This window comes from Equus asinus, chromosome 23 (assembly GCF_041296235.1).
Source record: "Equus asinus isolate D_3611 breed Donkey chromosome 23, EquAss-T2T_v2, whole genome shotgun sequence".
Lineage (NCBI taxonomy): Eukaryota > Metazoa > Chordata > Mammalia > Perissodactyla > Equidae > Equus > Equus asinus.
In genome coordinates, this window is record NC_091812.1 from 64,787,306 (window position 1) to 64,804,174 (window position 16,869).

The 16,869-nt window shown below is 43.4% G+C and overlaps 1 protein-coding gene across 4 annotated transcripts in view; it reads left to right on the top strand.

The window, feature by feature from the left end:
- The window catches only part of DIRAS2 (DIRAS family GTPase 2), a 31,014-nt gene extending 15,566 nt beyond the window's left edge, over positions 1-15,448 (top strand). For 3 of the 4 annotated variants that reach the window (XM_044756909.2, XM_014854665.3, XM_070495784.1), the window contains exon 2: positions 11,477-15,448. In XM_044756909.2, the coding sequence (XP_044612844.1) occupies positions 11,513-12,112 (600 nt within the window). In that variant the 5' untranslated portion in view covers positions 11,477-11,512 and the 3' untranslated portion in view covers positions 12,113-15,448. Of the gene's footprint in view, positions 1-10,436; positions 10,503-11,476 lie in introns of all 4 variants that reach the window. The other variant, XM_070495783.1, reaches the window with a different exon arrangement.
- The last annotated feature ends 1,421 nt before the right edge of the window (positions 15,449-16,869 follow it).

A 16,869-nucleotide genomic window follows, 5' to 3' on the forward strand; every position in this document is an offset into this window, starting at 1 on the left:
AATTGTTAATATCTTTTTAAGATAGCCTTATTTATATTGTCATATCGGTAATACTCTTTATTTTTACTTAAATGAACCATTTACCTTTTATTAGTGGTAGTTTTAAATATAGGCTCTAAGTACCAACTTTAAATAAGGAATTTCTTTAAAGTTAATAAGGTTTAGGTGTTATAATAAAGACAAATCTGTCTGAGGAGACAGCACTGTGGAAAACCAAGGCAGTAACTGAGCAGGGACAGCTTGTTTGAACTTCAGGAAGCACATGTTCCTCTGAGCTCAGGCTGTGATGGGTGATTTTGGCAGGACAGTGCACTAAATTATCAGACTTTTCTAAATGCTCGCTCTCAACGAGCTGAATTCTTCCAATCAGTGATTATCCTCTGGTTTCAACTATTTGTTTTTGAAGTGGGTTTGATAAAGGGTGTCTACAGATAAAGATGTGGTTTTACCCAAGGAGTTTCTTCCACCTTGTTCGCATGAATCTGATGTTTCTTCCAAAGGATACTTGACTGGGCAATTTTTGTGACTCAGGAAATCAAAGTCCATTTTCCCTAGAATCTAGGCCTCCAGGCCTGGGATAGCCTCTAATAATTCTGCACTCAGTTACAATGCGGAGCGGGTTCCCTCACATGTCCAAAAATTCTCTGACGCCAGCTGGGTGTCCTACACTTCAACCCAATTCTGACCCTGACTACCTGGAGATGGCATCAGATCCCACAGGCTGAGGCCTGTAAGACTCAGTCCCACAAGACTACCCTCCTTTACAGATGCCAGGCGCAAGCCCAGTTGTTACCTGTGCTTCCAGCTGACCAGCTGTAAATTAGAGGTTGCCACGGCCCCTCCTTGGGTTTGATTAATTTGCTAGAGTGCCTCACAGAACTGAGAGAAACATGGTATGTACTAGATTACTGGTTTGTTATCAGAGAATATGACTCAGGAACAGCCAGATGAAGAGATGCATAGGGCAAGGTGCGGGGAAAGGGTGCAGAGCTTCCACGCCCTCTCTGAGCTCCCTAGTCTCCATGTGTTCACCAGCTTGGAAGCTCTGTGAACCTGTCCTTTTGGGTTTTTATGCAGACTTCATCACATAGGCGTGGTTGGTTAAGTCATTGGCCATTGGTGAATCATTCAACCTCCAGCCCCTCTCTCCTCCCTTGACATTGAGGAGGTTGGCGGGGACTGAAAATCCCAACCCTCTATTCATGGTTGTTTCCCATGGTAACCACCCTCTCATCCTTAGGTGCTTTCCAAAAGTCACCTCATTAGCATAAATCATAATATAACAACATAATCAAAACATAACATGGTGGTGGAAAGGGCTTGTTATGAGTGACAGACACCCATTTCACCTTTATGGCTCTGAAGCATTTTCAGGAACTGAGGACAAAAGACCGAATATGGGGCTGGCCCCGCGGCCAAGTGGTTAAGTTTGTGCTCTCTGCTTCGGTGGCCCAGGGTTCGCTGGTTTGGATCCTGGGTGTGGACCTACACACTGCTCATCAGGCCATGCTGTGCTGGCATCCCACACAGAAGAACTAGAAGGACCTACAGCCAGGGTATACAACTCTGTACTGGGGCTTTGGGGAGAAAAGAAAAAGAGGAAGATTGGCAACAGATGTTAGCTCAGGGCCAAACTTCCTCACCAAAAAGCAAACCTTAAAAAAAATAAAGTGCTGCAGAGGGGACAGGCCCTGAGTCCCATCCCCTCAAGACCGTCTAATCTCACAGAGCACTTCCCACTAATGCTAAAAAGAAAAAGACCAAATATAACAAAAGATGCTCCCATTGCTCTTCTAGCTCAGGAAATTCCAAGGGTTTGGGGAACTGTGAGCCAGGAACCGTGGACAAAGACCAAATATACATGAGAAGTATATTTTGGTCATCTGAATGACCAAATATATATATCTTGTGAGTCACAATATTGTATCTCTAACTTCATTTTCAGTATTTAAAATGTCTTATTCTGAATTCTTTATTATAGAACACATTTTTACATTTTATGACACTTTAAGATGGGTAGTTTAGTCCCTTTTCTTGATTTTTTCCCTTCATTTGTCTGTCTGTCTATAAGCTTTTTTGGAGGTGCAAGGGCCTGCAGAGATAGTCTAGTCCAAGCAAGTTCAAGAACAGGAAAGAAGAAGGGTGTATTTAAAGTCGTTCCAGACAGCCTTCCTATTCAGGGGCTGGATGGGTGGTGGACAGATCTGTGCACCATCAAGAAAAGCCGCTCTAGCTGCCTCCACGAGCCAACATCATGATTCTTTCACCCGTCAGTGGACAGCCAGAGACCAGCAGGCTTTTGGTAAAACTGACAATGTGAAAGAGAACCAGAGATATCTCGGATAAGAGGGCAGAGTGGCAAGGAACCTCAGTTGGCCTCTTGTTGAAATTCAGCGTGGTGTCACCTGACCTAAGATGAGAAAGTGCTTCTGCGAAAAAGGAAAAACCAGAGTACAAGGACGGAGACTGAAAATATAAGGGAAAAGGTTCTCGAGAAATCAAGACTAGGTACAATCTGTCCATCATCTAATAGAGGTTCCGGAATGAGAGAAAAGGTACAGGGGCTGGGATGATGTAATTTTAAAAATAGAAGAAAATTTCCTCAAGCTGCAGAAAACATCAGGTTTCTAACCCTTCCCCCCGCCCCAACTCCCACAATTAAAAAGCAGTTCTAGGGGTGCTCTACCAAAGAGAAGGGGAAAGGCCAACTTTCTTAGGAAGGAAGGAGAATCATACTGGCTTTGGAATTCACATCAGCAACCCTGGATAATAAAGTTAAAGATTAAATAATCCTTAAAATCTGAAGGACAAAGAATTTGAACTTAGTTTGGCTGCAGAACTGTATCAGTCAAGTGAGAGGGCATGAACCGAGAAATGTTAGCACCATCGAAAAGAGTTTATCAGTCATGTTTATACCAAAACGTAAAATGGATCCAGTGAAGGTGATAAACTGAAATACAAAAATTGGCAACTGAGCATTACTTAGGTAAAAAACAAGCTAAAAAAAATAGGGGAAAAATGGTAAGACCCAAGTGCTGCGGATACAGGAAATTACGCTTCATTCAGCCAAGTTTGATGAAAATGGCCTTTCTTTCTCAGTGTGTCCAGCCCTACTGTCTGCGTCTGCAGTGAAAAATCTTTACGAAATCCTTTTAATGCTGTTTATTGATAGGATTTAGAAACAACCTGCGGACAAAGCACAGAAGGCTTAATTTAAATTTTAGAACAAACTGTAAATATTATGTCTGGAAAAGTTCAACACTGGTATGTGCTTTAAAATAGAGTATAACAAAAATTAGGCAGTGGAAGAAGGTAGTTGTGCTAATTTCATGCATATGGTTCAAAGTCAACAAGTCAAGGCATTAGGATCTATTATGCAAGCAGGTAGCACATGGGTTAAAATTACAATGGCGCACGCTGGGAAACACAGTTGAGTTTCCACTCTTTTCTAACAGTGGTTAATTCTGCTGAAGCAAGGGCCTGGCTGTGGATAAAGAATGTTTTATAATCTCCTTTATTTATTTTAATCAAGTACGTGCATTGTGTCATTTTTCATTTGTCGGAAAGTTTTTAAGCTGAGACCACAAGAGTGGTTGGGGTTGGTCTGCGCAGCTCTCATCGGGAGCTTCCTGTGCCTCCACCGACACTTTCGTCTCCTCAGAGACCAACCTGCCATGCGCCTTCTGGATGCCAGTGGCTCCTGCTTTCTCCCAGGTTTGCTCCGTCAGAGTTCATCACCAGACCTGTGCAGATGATCTTCCCTGTCCTCAAACCACCCCGCTTTGTACCAATTGTTCCTTCCTTCTTCCTTAATCCCCAGGTTTCCTTAAAGAGAAATCTACACTTCCTGTCTCTCCAGCCATCTTATCAATTCCTCTCACTCTCAAATCCACTGCAAAACGACTTCAACTCTCTTCATGTCCCGCCACGTACCACCCAGCTGAAACTTTGCCGTGTTTGTCTATCTCCTACTCACCAAAATCAAAGCCTTACTTTCTATTTCTATCATACTTGATCTCTAACAATAGTATTCCTTTAATTGGGGTCTGAGAACAAATCCTATTGGATTTCCCAGTTTTTTATGATTTTTGTAAAACTTGAGATTTCATTTCCATGACGATTTTAAAAGAATAAACTCATTTAGAATGATTTGGACAACCACCTTATAACAGTAACAGTGTGGGGGATCAGAATTTGTCACCCCAAAATGTGTCTCTTTGACTTGATTATTTTTAAGAACAAAAGACTCTGGAAGAAACTTTGACCTTCCCCTGAACTGCCTAAAGGAATTAAGATGGAAGGCCTGTCCCAGGGAGGAACTCTCACCATAGACAACTATAGTATAATGTGAACTAGGTGTAGTCGTTAGGGGGGAACCTAGCAAGGCGCATTTGATCAAGGTCCTCCCCATGCATCATTGTCTTTGCAAGGCATGACAAACATTTGTTTACCAAACATTTGCTTTTCCATCTCCATGTGAACTGCCTTCCTCCCCTTTGAAGTCTTGAATCACCACCCCCAACATCCTCCTTTGTTTTTAGCTGATGATGCTATTTAAGGTGGTAGCTTTGGCCATTTGGGGGAGTTACTCAATTTTCCTGGGTTTCTCCCATCTATACATGTTATTAAATTTGTTTGATTTTCTTCTGTTATTGTTTTTCACATCAATTTAATTCTTAGCCCAGCCAGAAGGACCTAGAAAGGTGGAGGAATATTCCTTTCTCCCCTACAACAACGCAGTGTTCACACCTTTGTAACCATCACCCACAAGAAGATAGGCATTTCCAGCATCCACCAGGCTGCCTTGTACATCACAACTGTCAGCTTCAACCAGGATGTTGCATATATTGTTCAAGGAACAAAGCTGAGCCTGTTACCTTTAGGCCATTGTTCCTGACACTGGGGTCTGTGGACTTGTTCCTCTGTCTGTGAGTCAGTTTCAGAATCCATAGACAGTGACATCATATGCAGTGGATTACCACTCCCCCCAGTGTCTCTCTTTTTTTACTTAACAGTTTTATTGAGATGTAATTCACCCAATTAAAGTATACAATGTAATAGTTTTTAGTATATTCACTGGGTTGTACAGTCATCACCACAATCAGTTCTAGAACATTTTCATCGCTCAAAGGAAACCCCGTGCACTTTACCAGTCCAGTCGCTTCCCATTTCTCCTTGATGCCCACCCCACTCCATCCCTAGGCAACCACAAACGTGTTTTCTGTCCGTATAGATTTGCAGTTCTGCACATCTCATGTAAATGGAATCATACAATATGTGCGGTCTTTTGTCATTGACTCCTTTCACTTAGCGTATATTTTTGAGGTTCATCTGTACTGTAGGCCATATATGTACTTTATATCTTTTTATTGCTGAGTAATATTTCCTTGTATGGATATACCACGTTTTACTTATTCATTCATTAGTTGGCAGACATTGGGGTGGTTTCTACTTTTTGGCCATTGTGAATAATGTTTCTGGGAACATTCATATATGATTTTTGTGTGTGGCTATGTTTTCATTTCTCATGAGTATATACTTTGGAGAGGAAATTGCTGGGTCATATGGTAATTCTAGGTTTAACCCCCTTAGGAAGTGATAGAATGTTCTCCAAAGCAGCTGCACCCTTTCATATTTAGCCCAGCAGTGCACAAGGGTTCCATTTTTCCGCATCCTTGCCAACATTTGTTATTTTCTGGATTTTGTTTGTTTTTTGTTATAGCCATCTGAGTGGGTGTGAAGTGGTGTTTGCTTGTGATTTTGATTTGTATTTTCCTAATAACTACTAATACTAAGTGTCTTTTCATGTACTTAGTGGCCATTTGTATAGCTTCTTTGGGGAACTGTATATTCAAGTCCTTCACCCATTTTTTTAGTTTTGTTGTTGAATTGTAAGAGTTCCTTATATATTCTGGAATTAATTCCTTATCAGATATATGATTTGAAGAAATTTCTTCCCATTCTGTGAGTTGTCTTTTTACTTTCTTAATAGTATCCTTTGATACACAAAAGTATTTAATTTGGATGAAGTCAGATTTTCCAATTTTAATCTTGTTGCTCATGCTTTTGGTATCACATTTAAGAAACTATTGCCAAATCGAAGGTCATAAAAATTTAGGCCTGTTATTTTCTTCTAAGAGTTTGATAATTTTTGGTTTTATTGTTAGGTCTTTGATCCATTTTGAGTTAATTTTTGTATATGATATAAGGGAGGGGTTCAACTTAATTCTTTTGTGTGTGGATCTCCAGTTGTCCCAGCATCATTTGTTGAAAAAACTTTTCTTTCTCTATGGAATTTTCTTGGCACCCTTGTCCAAAAAATTGACTAAATATGAGAATTTACTTCTGGACTCTGGATTTTTCCATTCATCTATGTCTGTCCTGGTCCAGTACCACACTATCTTGGTGATGATGTCTTTGTAGTGAGTTTGAAATCAGATAGTATGTGTCCTCCAACTTCGTTCTTTTTTTAATTCAACATTGTTTTGACTATTCTGGGCCTTGTGAATTTTCGTATAAATTTTGGGATCAGCTTGTCAATTTTTGTAAAGTAGTCAGTTGGTATTTTTCTTGGGATTGCATTGAGCCTGTAGTTGACTTGGGGAATATTGCCATTTTAACAATATTAAGTCCTCTGATACATAAACATGGGTGTCTTTCCATTTTTTCATGTCTTCAGTTTATTTCAACAATATTTTGTGATTTTCAGAGTGTACGTTTTGTACTTCTTTGTTAAATTATTCCTAAATATCTTATTCTTTTTGATGATATTGTAAATGGAATTGGTTTCTTAATTTGACTTTCAGATTGTTCACTGGAAGTGTGTAGAGATACGATACAACTGATTTTTTATATGGATGTTGTATTCTGAAAACTTGCCGAGCTAGTTTATTAGTTCTAATAGTTTTTTAGTGGATTCCTTAGGATATTCTATCTACAAGGTGGTGTCATCTGCAATGGAGATAGTTTTATTTCTTCTTTTCCTTTTATAGAGGTAGATGCCTTTTATATCATTCCCTTGCCTAAATCTCCTGATTAAAACCTCCAGTAAAATGTTGAATAGAAGCTGCAAGAGTGGACAGTCTTGTCTTTTTCCTGATCTTAGGGAGAAAACATTCAGTCTTTCACTGTTAAGTGTTATGTTGGCTGCAGGTTTTTCATTACGTGCCCTTTATCTGGTTGAAGAAGTTTCCTTTTATTGCTGGTTTAAGTTTATTATTTTTTTTTATCATGATCGGGTGCTGAATTTTGTCATTTTTTTTCTTTTTGTATCTACGGAGATCATGTTGTCTTTTATTTTATTGATATATTGTGTTATATTCATTTTTGGATGTTACACCAACTTTGCCTTCCCAGGATAAATCCCACTTGGTTATGATGTATAATACTGTTTACGTACTGATGGATTCAATTTCCTAGTATTTTGTTAAGAACTTTTGTATCTGTATTTATAAGAGATACTGGTCTGTAATTTTCTTGTGATATCTCTGTCTGGTGTTGATATCAGGGTAATATTGGTTTCAGAAAAAGTGAGAAATGTTCTATTCAGTTTTTTGGAAGAGCTTGTGAAGGATTGGTATTAATTCTTCTTTAAATGTTTGCTGGAATTCACCAGTGAAGCCAACTAGACTTGGGCTTTTTTTGTGGATAGGTTTTTGGTTACTATCCTGTCATAGGTTTATTCAGATTTTTTATTTCTTCTTGAGTCAGCTTTGGTAGTTTGTCCATTTCATCTAGGTTATCTAACTTGTTGGCATATAGTTGGTCATAGGAGTCCCTTATAATCATTTTTATTTCTGTAAGGTCAGTAGTAACGTCTCCACTTTCATTCCTGATTTTAATAATTTGAGTCTTCTCACTTTTTTGTTTGGTTAGTCTAGCATAAAAGTTTGTTAATTTTGTTGATATTTCCAAAGAACTTTTGGTTTTATTGATTTTTCTCTATTGTTTTTCTATTTTTAATTTTAGTAATTTCTGCTGTAATTTCATCTTTCCTTCAGTTTTCTTCCTTTGGGCTTAGTTTGCTCTTTTTCCCTATTAAGGTGGAAGGTTAGGTTTCTGATTTGAGATCTCTGTTCTCATTTAATATAGGCGTTTATAGCTATGCTTTCCCTCTAAGCACTGCTTTAGTTGTATCTTCTCAATGTCTTCTTGACATTTTTTGCTCCCTTGGGATTTTGTCACTTTCTCTCCAGTTTTCCCCCCGTCTTTAATGCTCCTTTGTGCCCCCTTTTCTGCCTGGTCCTGTCTGAAAATAGCCAGAGAACTTTGCCCTAGCACCTATACTAAGCGCCTGCCCTTGTTTCATCTCACTAAACCCCACAGCAGCTCTGTGGGGCAAGTGGTGTCATCATCTCCATTTTCTAGCTCAAGCAACTCAAGTGCAGAAACCTGAAGCAATTTGCCAAGTTCTCTTGCTAGTATACATCAGTTCTGACGTTTGGTCTTTTCTCATGCTGCAGGCTTTCTCCATGGGTGATTTTTATTTATCATAGTGCTATTTATGTATGGATGATACCCAAATATTTATCACTAGACTAGACCTCTCTGCTGAGCTTCCAAACTGAAACTCAGTCACCTACTAGATATCTCCACCTATTTGTCTTAAAAACCTGACCCAATCACAGCTCCGTCCTCCTCACTGTCCACCACCTTTTCTCCAAACCTACTTCTCTCTTCTACCTTTTACTTCGATTAATGGTGCCACCACTCACTGCTCTCTCAGCTCTGCCCCCAGATGCCAGTTCTCACCAGCTTTCTACCATAGCTTGAAAATTTGCTCTGTTCCTGCCTTTGTTCCTCTCCATGAGGTCCTTTCTTCTTACTGACATGCCTTCTATCACTTCACCATCTGGCCAATCCCAGCCCTCTGTGAAATCTTTCCTGAAGGCCCCAGATGGACCTAGATGCTCCACCAGTTCTTCTCCTGACTGGTTTATGGCGTTACCACAGCACTTACCAGGTGGGATGTAATGCATCCTTTCCCCTGCGTGTCTGTCCTCCAATGTGGGAGCTTCTATTGGGTAAGCACTGACTTTGCATAGTCTCTAGAGGATGTTTGTAAATGCTTGTAAAGTATGAATGATTCTGAGGTGGAAGAATATAGTTCGCAGTTTGGGGAAAACCATTCGAGACCTGAGGATCAGTATGGAGTCATTGCCCCAGGCCTATCCCATACCTTCACACTGAACTTTATGCTCTTCCACCTGCCTGTCTCCTGTGCATCTTTCAGGTTCCTGCTCCCACGCCACCTCCTTAGGGAAGTTGTTCCTGATCCCAGGAGTGATCAAGGTCCTGCAGACCTCTCTTTTGCAGCACTGCTGTGAAGTAATTGATTAAATATTTGTGAAGTTATCTTGTCATGTCTGTCGCTCCACTTGATCCTAGGTCCACGACAATAGAGCCCCTGCCTCTGGTCGCTCCTCTGCACAGTTGTTTGCTGGCTCCTCGCCCAGAACCTGGCCTTTAGAGGAAGCCCAATAGCTATTTCTTGGACCAAGGAATAACAGTAGTTATGTGTTCCTCCTTTTTTATGTTTAACGCTTGCTCTCCATCTTTCGGTGGCCAGTTTGGTGATGAAGACACCTTAGCACGGCTGACAACATGTTCACTAAACATAGAAAGAGTGTGAGCTGAAGACCAACAGCTTTTTTGGAGACTTTGGGATACAGAGCTTGTTAAGACACGTTCTCTTCCGGCTAGATGCTCACACTCCAGTCTGCAGCTAAATAACGTAACACAAGCAAGGCTGAGTGAGGACCCTGCCTTCCGAGCACAAAGAGAGGCTCATTCTGGGGATGCAGGGATAAATTTCAAACCAGACTCCATGTACCATTGCATTTTATAAATGTAGAACGGTCTATCACGATGCTGCACCCTTGAACTGATCACATGATCTCATGAGCATTTAATAGACTGATCAAACTCCCGGGCAGGCTTTCCCACGGTCATTGCTGTTAATGAACTTCCTGACATCTTTCTATGTTCTCTGTTAGCATTGATGCCTCTTCAGTTCCTCAGTAGGTTTGGGATTCCAAAGCACACACAAGAATAGCTGAGTATTTAATCGAGCCGGTTTGGAGGCACATGTACCTGGTGAACCCAGAGAGAAATCAGAACGTGGGCTGTCGCTGTCCTGGGCTTTGACTTGAAGTTCTGTCTGCCAGTAGACATATTCACTGCACACCCATTTCCTTCCATGGCTCATTATGCTTAATAATCGTCACTGGCCTCTGATGATGCCTTTGTGGTACAGGGCCTTTATTACCGTCCCTCGGTCACTCTAAGATTAGAAAAATGGGAGTCAGCACAACGGTTGCCTGGAGAAAATGGATCCCATGCTTCACTTTACCATATTATTTGTCTACTTTGGTTATGAAAATAATTGGATGTTGCTTATTTCTCCACTTTTTTGTGTGTTCTGTGTCCTTCCTTAGCAAAGAAGGAACAGGATGAAAGACGTTTGATCACCTATAGTGAAGAAAGTACCCTCACCCCTTGGGGTAGGTGTGATGTCTCTGATGAAAGGAGACCCCATTATACTCCATTGTAATGACCATTAATAGTTATTTAAACTACTATCTTGGTAACAGGATTCCTATGCTTCTTAAAATAAAGCATCTATAATCGTTTTAACTTTGATGGGTGAAAGGACCCTCCAAGTTTCCTAGTTACTGTCAGCTCTTGCTGCTTGGTGAGACCATGCGCACCGCGGCCTGAGTGGCATGCAAGCCTCTGGGAGCAGCCCTCTGTCCTGGCGGGCCAGGTGACAGCCAGCCTGGGGCTTGCGTCCCAGCCTCACCTTACTGCTGTGTGAAGTGGTGGACATTACGTTGTTCCCTGATTCCTTCTGTCTCCAGTTTCTTCATTGAGACACAGGAATAATGACACCAGTTCTGCAAGGTGGTGAGGATTTCGTGAGTTAATGTAGACACTGAATAAATGTTAATAGCGTTCTCCTCCTCTCTTCTCCCTCTCGGTACTTATAAAAGAAATCACATATTATTATGACCAGTATATTAGGTGTTCACAGTACTTCAGTTAAAACAATAAAGATATGCTGTGACTGTGTGTGTGTGTGTGTTGGGGGGGTGTTAATTTCCATCTCCCCATCATCTTCCCTTGATTCTGCCTCCCTTGGGCTGCCTCGGCATCTTTCCCCTGGGCATAGGGTGATGTGTGAGCGAAGATGCTCAGAGTCGTGGTCCAGTAAGGAGAAACAGAATGGTTCCAGTTAGCCACTGAGTAGATCCACTGCCCCGTTAAAAACCCAGTATTGACTATAATGATTGGATTTAGAATTAAAGATTTTTAAGTGAAATTTGATTGTTGTTATGTTGGGAGAGTGAAAGTGAACTTTATCATTTCAACTTTTTTTTGTATGTGTGTGTGCCGTTAAAACAGAGGAAAGCCATCCTTTCCCAGATGTTTTTTTTCTTTTTTACTAATTCTCTCAAACATCTGGTTCCTCTGCTAGGTGCTTCCTGGTTGATAGTTGGAGCCGTCAAGCAACATGCCGGAACAGAGCAACGATTACCGGGTGGCCGTGTTCGGGGCAGGTGGCGTCGGCAAGAGCTCCTTGGTGTTGAGGTTTGTGAAGGGCACGTTTCGGGAGAGCTACATCCCGACTGTGGAAGACACCTACCGGCAGGTCATCAGCTGCGACAAGAGCATCTGCACGCTGCAGATCACTGACACCACGGGCAGCCACCAGTTCCCTGCCATGCAGCGGCTGTCCATCTCCAAAGGGCACGCCTTCATCCTGGTCTACTCTATCACCAGCCGGCAGTCCCTGGAGGAGCTCAAACCCATCTACGAACAAATCTGCGAGATCAAAGGGGACGTGGAGAGCATCCCTATCATGCTGGTGGGCAACAAGTGTGACGAGAGCCCGAGCCGCGAGGTGGAGAGCAGTGAGGCCGAGGCCCTGGCCCGCAAGTGGAAGTGCGCCTTCATGGAGACCTCAGCCAAGCTCAACCATAACGTGAAGGAGCTCTTCCAGGAGCTGCTCAACCTGGAGAAGCGCAGGACCGTGAGCCTACAGATCGACGGGAAAAAGAGCAAGCAGCAGAAGAGGAAAGAAAAGCTCAAGGGCAAATGTGTGATCATGTGAAGGCCCTTCCCGCGGGAGGAGCACTCGCCTGTCCCTGTCGCCTCACCTTCCCCCTCCCGCGTGACACCCACAGTCGTCAGGGTAGCATGTAAGATGCCCACGTGTTAAATATTGCATTTTGACCAAGACGTGCCCTATTGTCCTTAAGAGGGTATTTCACACCACCAACAATAAGCACCCCCTCTCCAGAATCAGGGAACCTCCCAGACGGTTAAAATGAAAACCAACATGCTTGGCATCGGCATCACAGGGAGCTGAGAGAGGCGCCAGCAACTTCTGAAGGCCTCGTTTGCCATCAGAAGGCAGTGGGGCTCGTACCCACAGCAGTAGTGTGTGCTGAGAGGAGTAACTGTTGTCTGCATGCATGTGAGAGCATGTTCACCTGGAGCTGCAGGCCCCACCCCCAGACCAGGTGTTTCCCTGGGTCAGAGCCACTGACATCCTTGGGGGAGGGGAGGGGTGGGAAGAGGTGAGAAGGCCAGGCCAAAGTTGGTCGACTCTATGGTTCTTTAACTGAATTAAGAATAAAAGAGCACCGTCTCCCCCAGCGGATGTCCACTGTCTATTCCAAGCTGACATGAGCCTTGCTACCCTGAGGGGTGTCCTCACCTGCCAGACCTAGTTAGCAGGCGTCGTTTTAAGCTTTTAGAGTATGTATTTCCACGTACAGTGATGAGTTCGCGAAGAGTGTGCTCCTGTCAGAAGTTCTTCAGTGTTTGACTGAGGATATTGTGACATGACGAAAGCATCGCAATAACGCTCCCTGTGTCATACGTCGAGAGTTTTAGAAATGTGAAGTTTCCTCCCATTGACCCATGAGGGGGTATAACTTCCTCCAGCCCTCAGATTTTAAAGAAAAGCAATTAAAGTAGCTGTTTTTAGACAATTTCTTTTCCCCTCCAAGATGGTTTTCTTCTTTTAAATAACTCGATCTGTATCCAGTTGGGTAACAGCCAACTAAGGCCATCTGAAGACCAGAAGCACATCCATTTTTCTAAGTGACATGAACTTGTCTCTGCCATACTTTGCACCTTAATGAAATACTTTGAGACAGAAGTGGTCCATGGTGTTTTTGATGACCTGACTCTGACAGAGCGTATTCCTGGAAATGTGATCAGGCCATATTAGATTAACTTGCATGTTCCATTATAAATGCAACATTTTATATTGGACTCCATTATCAATGTTCCATTATGAATGTCTTTTAAGAGCTGTTCAGTGCAGTGTTCACTCTGGAAACAATTATCTTTTCCTCCTAATGACCTTGCGTGCGTTCTTAATCCTTGAAACCAAATTACGGCCGCCGCTGGTTCCTGCATGCTGGCATGGAGACGGGACGGTGGCTGGAGACAGGCATCGGCTTAATTGCTCTGCCTTCGCTTCCCGAAAAGTCCCACTGACGGAGCCTGTGACTCTCCTGTTTGTTCCAGTCGGCGTGGCCCATGCTGGCTCTGACTCCGGAATCCGCCTTTCTGCGATCCTTGCTGTCGCCTGCCTGGCAGGCGGAGGATGCTGCAGTGCTGCCCCCCGGGCTGGCACAGGGGGCCTTCCTGGCTGCTGGGCAGCGGTGCCAGCCTGGGCAGAGTTGTCAAGTTGGGGACGTTTGCACACCACACTCCCGTTTGGGTCTTCTCCTCTCTCCTGCACCTCCTGTGTCTTTGCTGCCCAGCTCCATACTCTCAACATATCCTAGATTAACCGTTTCTGGTGAAATTTCCTTGCTTTTGTCTCATCCTCTCAGCTCTACTAGTAACTTGCCCTGGTGATGTATTTAGCGTGTGGGAGGCACCTTGGAGAACCAACAGCCCCACCGTGTCCCACCACCTTGGCCTCCTAGAACTAAACCTGAGAAGGAAGGGTGTGCAGGTGGCCTGGGCACAGCGAGAGGGAGCCCAGAACGCCTGGGCCAGACCTGAAGCCGTCTCGAGCCCTAAGGGACCCACCCTCCAGCAAGCTCCTTTGTTCTAAGTGGCTGTTCCACAGCCTTCACAACAAGATCTAATTGGCAGATTTTCTAGAACATTTGTCTTTCAACTTGTCTCTATTTTTTTTCTATTTCTATTCTCAGAGAGATTTTATGATTTGTAGTTTGGACGTGGGTTAAGTGGAAGAAGAAACAGGACTTCATGGCCAAAGTGGGGTTTCGAGGTTTGGGGTGAGTTCTTTGCTAATAGTAAGATGTGACACCTGCTGTGCGCTGTAATGTCCCTAAGGCTCCTAAGATGCTGACTAGTCCTACTGGCACAAGTCAGGGTTCTTACAGCCCTCTCAAGTCGTGTCTGTGATTTTAAGTGTTTAGAACTTTGTCCACATGAGAAGCTTGTAGCTATTGAAAGTCGGATCTCATTCAGGACAGATTCTGTTCCTTTGTTTCTTGCCGAGTTTGTCAGAAGGCTATTGACACACCAATCCTGGGTCTTTGTTCTGCTGTCATTTTCTATGAACTGTACTGAGGGTATTGATGATTATGTCAACATCAGCTTTTAGGAGCTCCCCAATCGTCTCAGGGCTTGAGGAGTTACCTTCCCCGAATCCGTGTTTGGAGTATCCATGTGACCCCATCCCTGAATATGTAGTTGTGGTTCTTGAGGACATGTCCTACCTTGCATATGGGCGCAGTTCTGGACCCAGCCACAGTAAGTCACAAGACTCAAAATATTGCTTTGATGATGGCTCTCTGGGGATGAGCATGGGGCTCCATGAGCTCCGTCTGTCCCGCCAGTCCCTCCTCCATCTGGTGACAAGCCATGGGCGTGCCCTGGGCATGCATGCAATACAGTAAGACCAACACAAGAGCAATATTGAATTGTTCATTAGATCTAAAATTATATATATTATATATATCATTTATATTCCTGCATTTTTGAAGTATAAAGTAGTACATTGTACATATCTGTAAGCTAGTATATTTGTTTCACCATTTGTAATATTTAAGAAATGCTCATTCTTTATAGAACAAAAAAATGTAATAAATATTAAAAATAATTGCTCTGTGATACTTAGTTTTTTTCAAAATTTGTAATGCGTTGCTCCTACATAAGCTGTCTGGAAATATCCGTAGCTAATGGGACACATGTAAACCCTTGAAGCCCCGTCCTGGAACCCAGCACCCCACAAAGACGTGTGCATAGAGTATTTACAGAGCATGACTTTTATACGTGTGGGATATCAATGTGTATATTTATATTTAAGGTGTATTTATTGTTATAACTCTATTATCATATTTTATCTACTCGACAGTTATAAAAGTCACCCTTGCATACAAGTTTCTAGTTAGTGGTGATGTTCTGAATATAACAAAACATATTCAAATAAAGCTTCAGTTCTGACCCCCTGGCTGGAAGGTGGTGGTCCTTATTCTTCAGGGTATGGAGCGTGTGTGATGGGCTTGACCTGGTTCTCCTGCAGCTGCTTCCCTGTGCTATCCACCACAGAGGCACCTTCCAGGCTTGGCGTGGTCTGGGATGGGCGACAGCAGCTGCCCTGGGGTGTTCCAAGGAAGTCATCCCATCTGGTCCCCGTCACTGGGCTGAGGATGCTCCCGGCGGGGTAAGGCGAAAGGGAAGGAGCAGTGGTGAGGCCCTCCTTGGCTCAGAATAGGAGTGAAGTGACGAAAAACAACTTCCTCATCCATCTCCCCCTCTCCGCTCGCCTCCTCACCAGGGCCTGGCTATGAAGTGGCCGATCGAGCAGCCCCAGTCGGTGTCCTTGGGCACAGTCTCTGCCTGATGCCCTCGGGCCATACTCCTTCCGGCACTAGCTACAATAGAAAGCTGACTTTTGGTAACACAGGGAAAACAAGTCAATAACTATAAACAAGATAAAGTCCTTTCTCTACCACTGAATAGCTAGCTGACCGTGGGCAGGTTCCTACCCTCGCTGTGCTGCTGCAAAGTGGGAAGTAACGTGCTGCGTGGGTGGCCCTGAGGACTAAGTTAAGGATGAGCACAAAGCACTCAGCTGTCTGGTCCCATATCGAGCTTGCAATGGAAACAAAAACCCTCCAACTTGTAGGTCTCTGGAAGGTCTGAGGCAGTGTGAAAATTACTCTGTGCAGATGCAACCATCAACCAGAAACTTTCCATTTCTTTAGGCCTCTTCAACAGCTTCTGATCTTGATCTCAGCAGGCCCTTCCTTATTCAGGAGCTTCTCCGTTCATGGAGGTAATCACAATCAGCAGGCCCCGTTAGGCCCCATAAAGGACATCCCATCAGGCACTTACCAAGCTTTAATGAGTGAATAAAGGTCAGTAGGGCTGGGTGGGGCCTGGGAACCTGCATTTCCAGTAAGATCCCAGGTGATGTTGTTGCTACTGGTCCACAGACCACACTTTGCATAGCGAGGCTGTAATCTACTTGTACTCCAATTTGGCTGCACAATGGAATCACCTAGAGGAGTTTTAAAACCTAATAACACCCGGGCCCTACCCCAGAAATCATGATTTAGTAGGTCTGAAATGTGGCTTTGGCTTGGGGATGTGTAAAAGTTGCCAGGTAATTGAAATGTGGAATGAAGTTTGAGAGCCACCGCTGTTCACCAAGTTTAATGGGGAATGCCTGCCAGCTCCCTAAATCTCCTGGGGGGAGGTTGCTTGCTGAATTGAGTTGCCCTTTAAGGAATATTTCCGGGCTGCAAATTGGTGAAATTGGTGGGGGGTCCTGGCTCCTCTATGTAGAGCATCTTCAAGATTGGCAAGGAGGGCAAAGTATTGTCAAAGCAAATAATCCATAATATGTAAGTCAAAATTGGGGTGAGT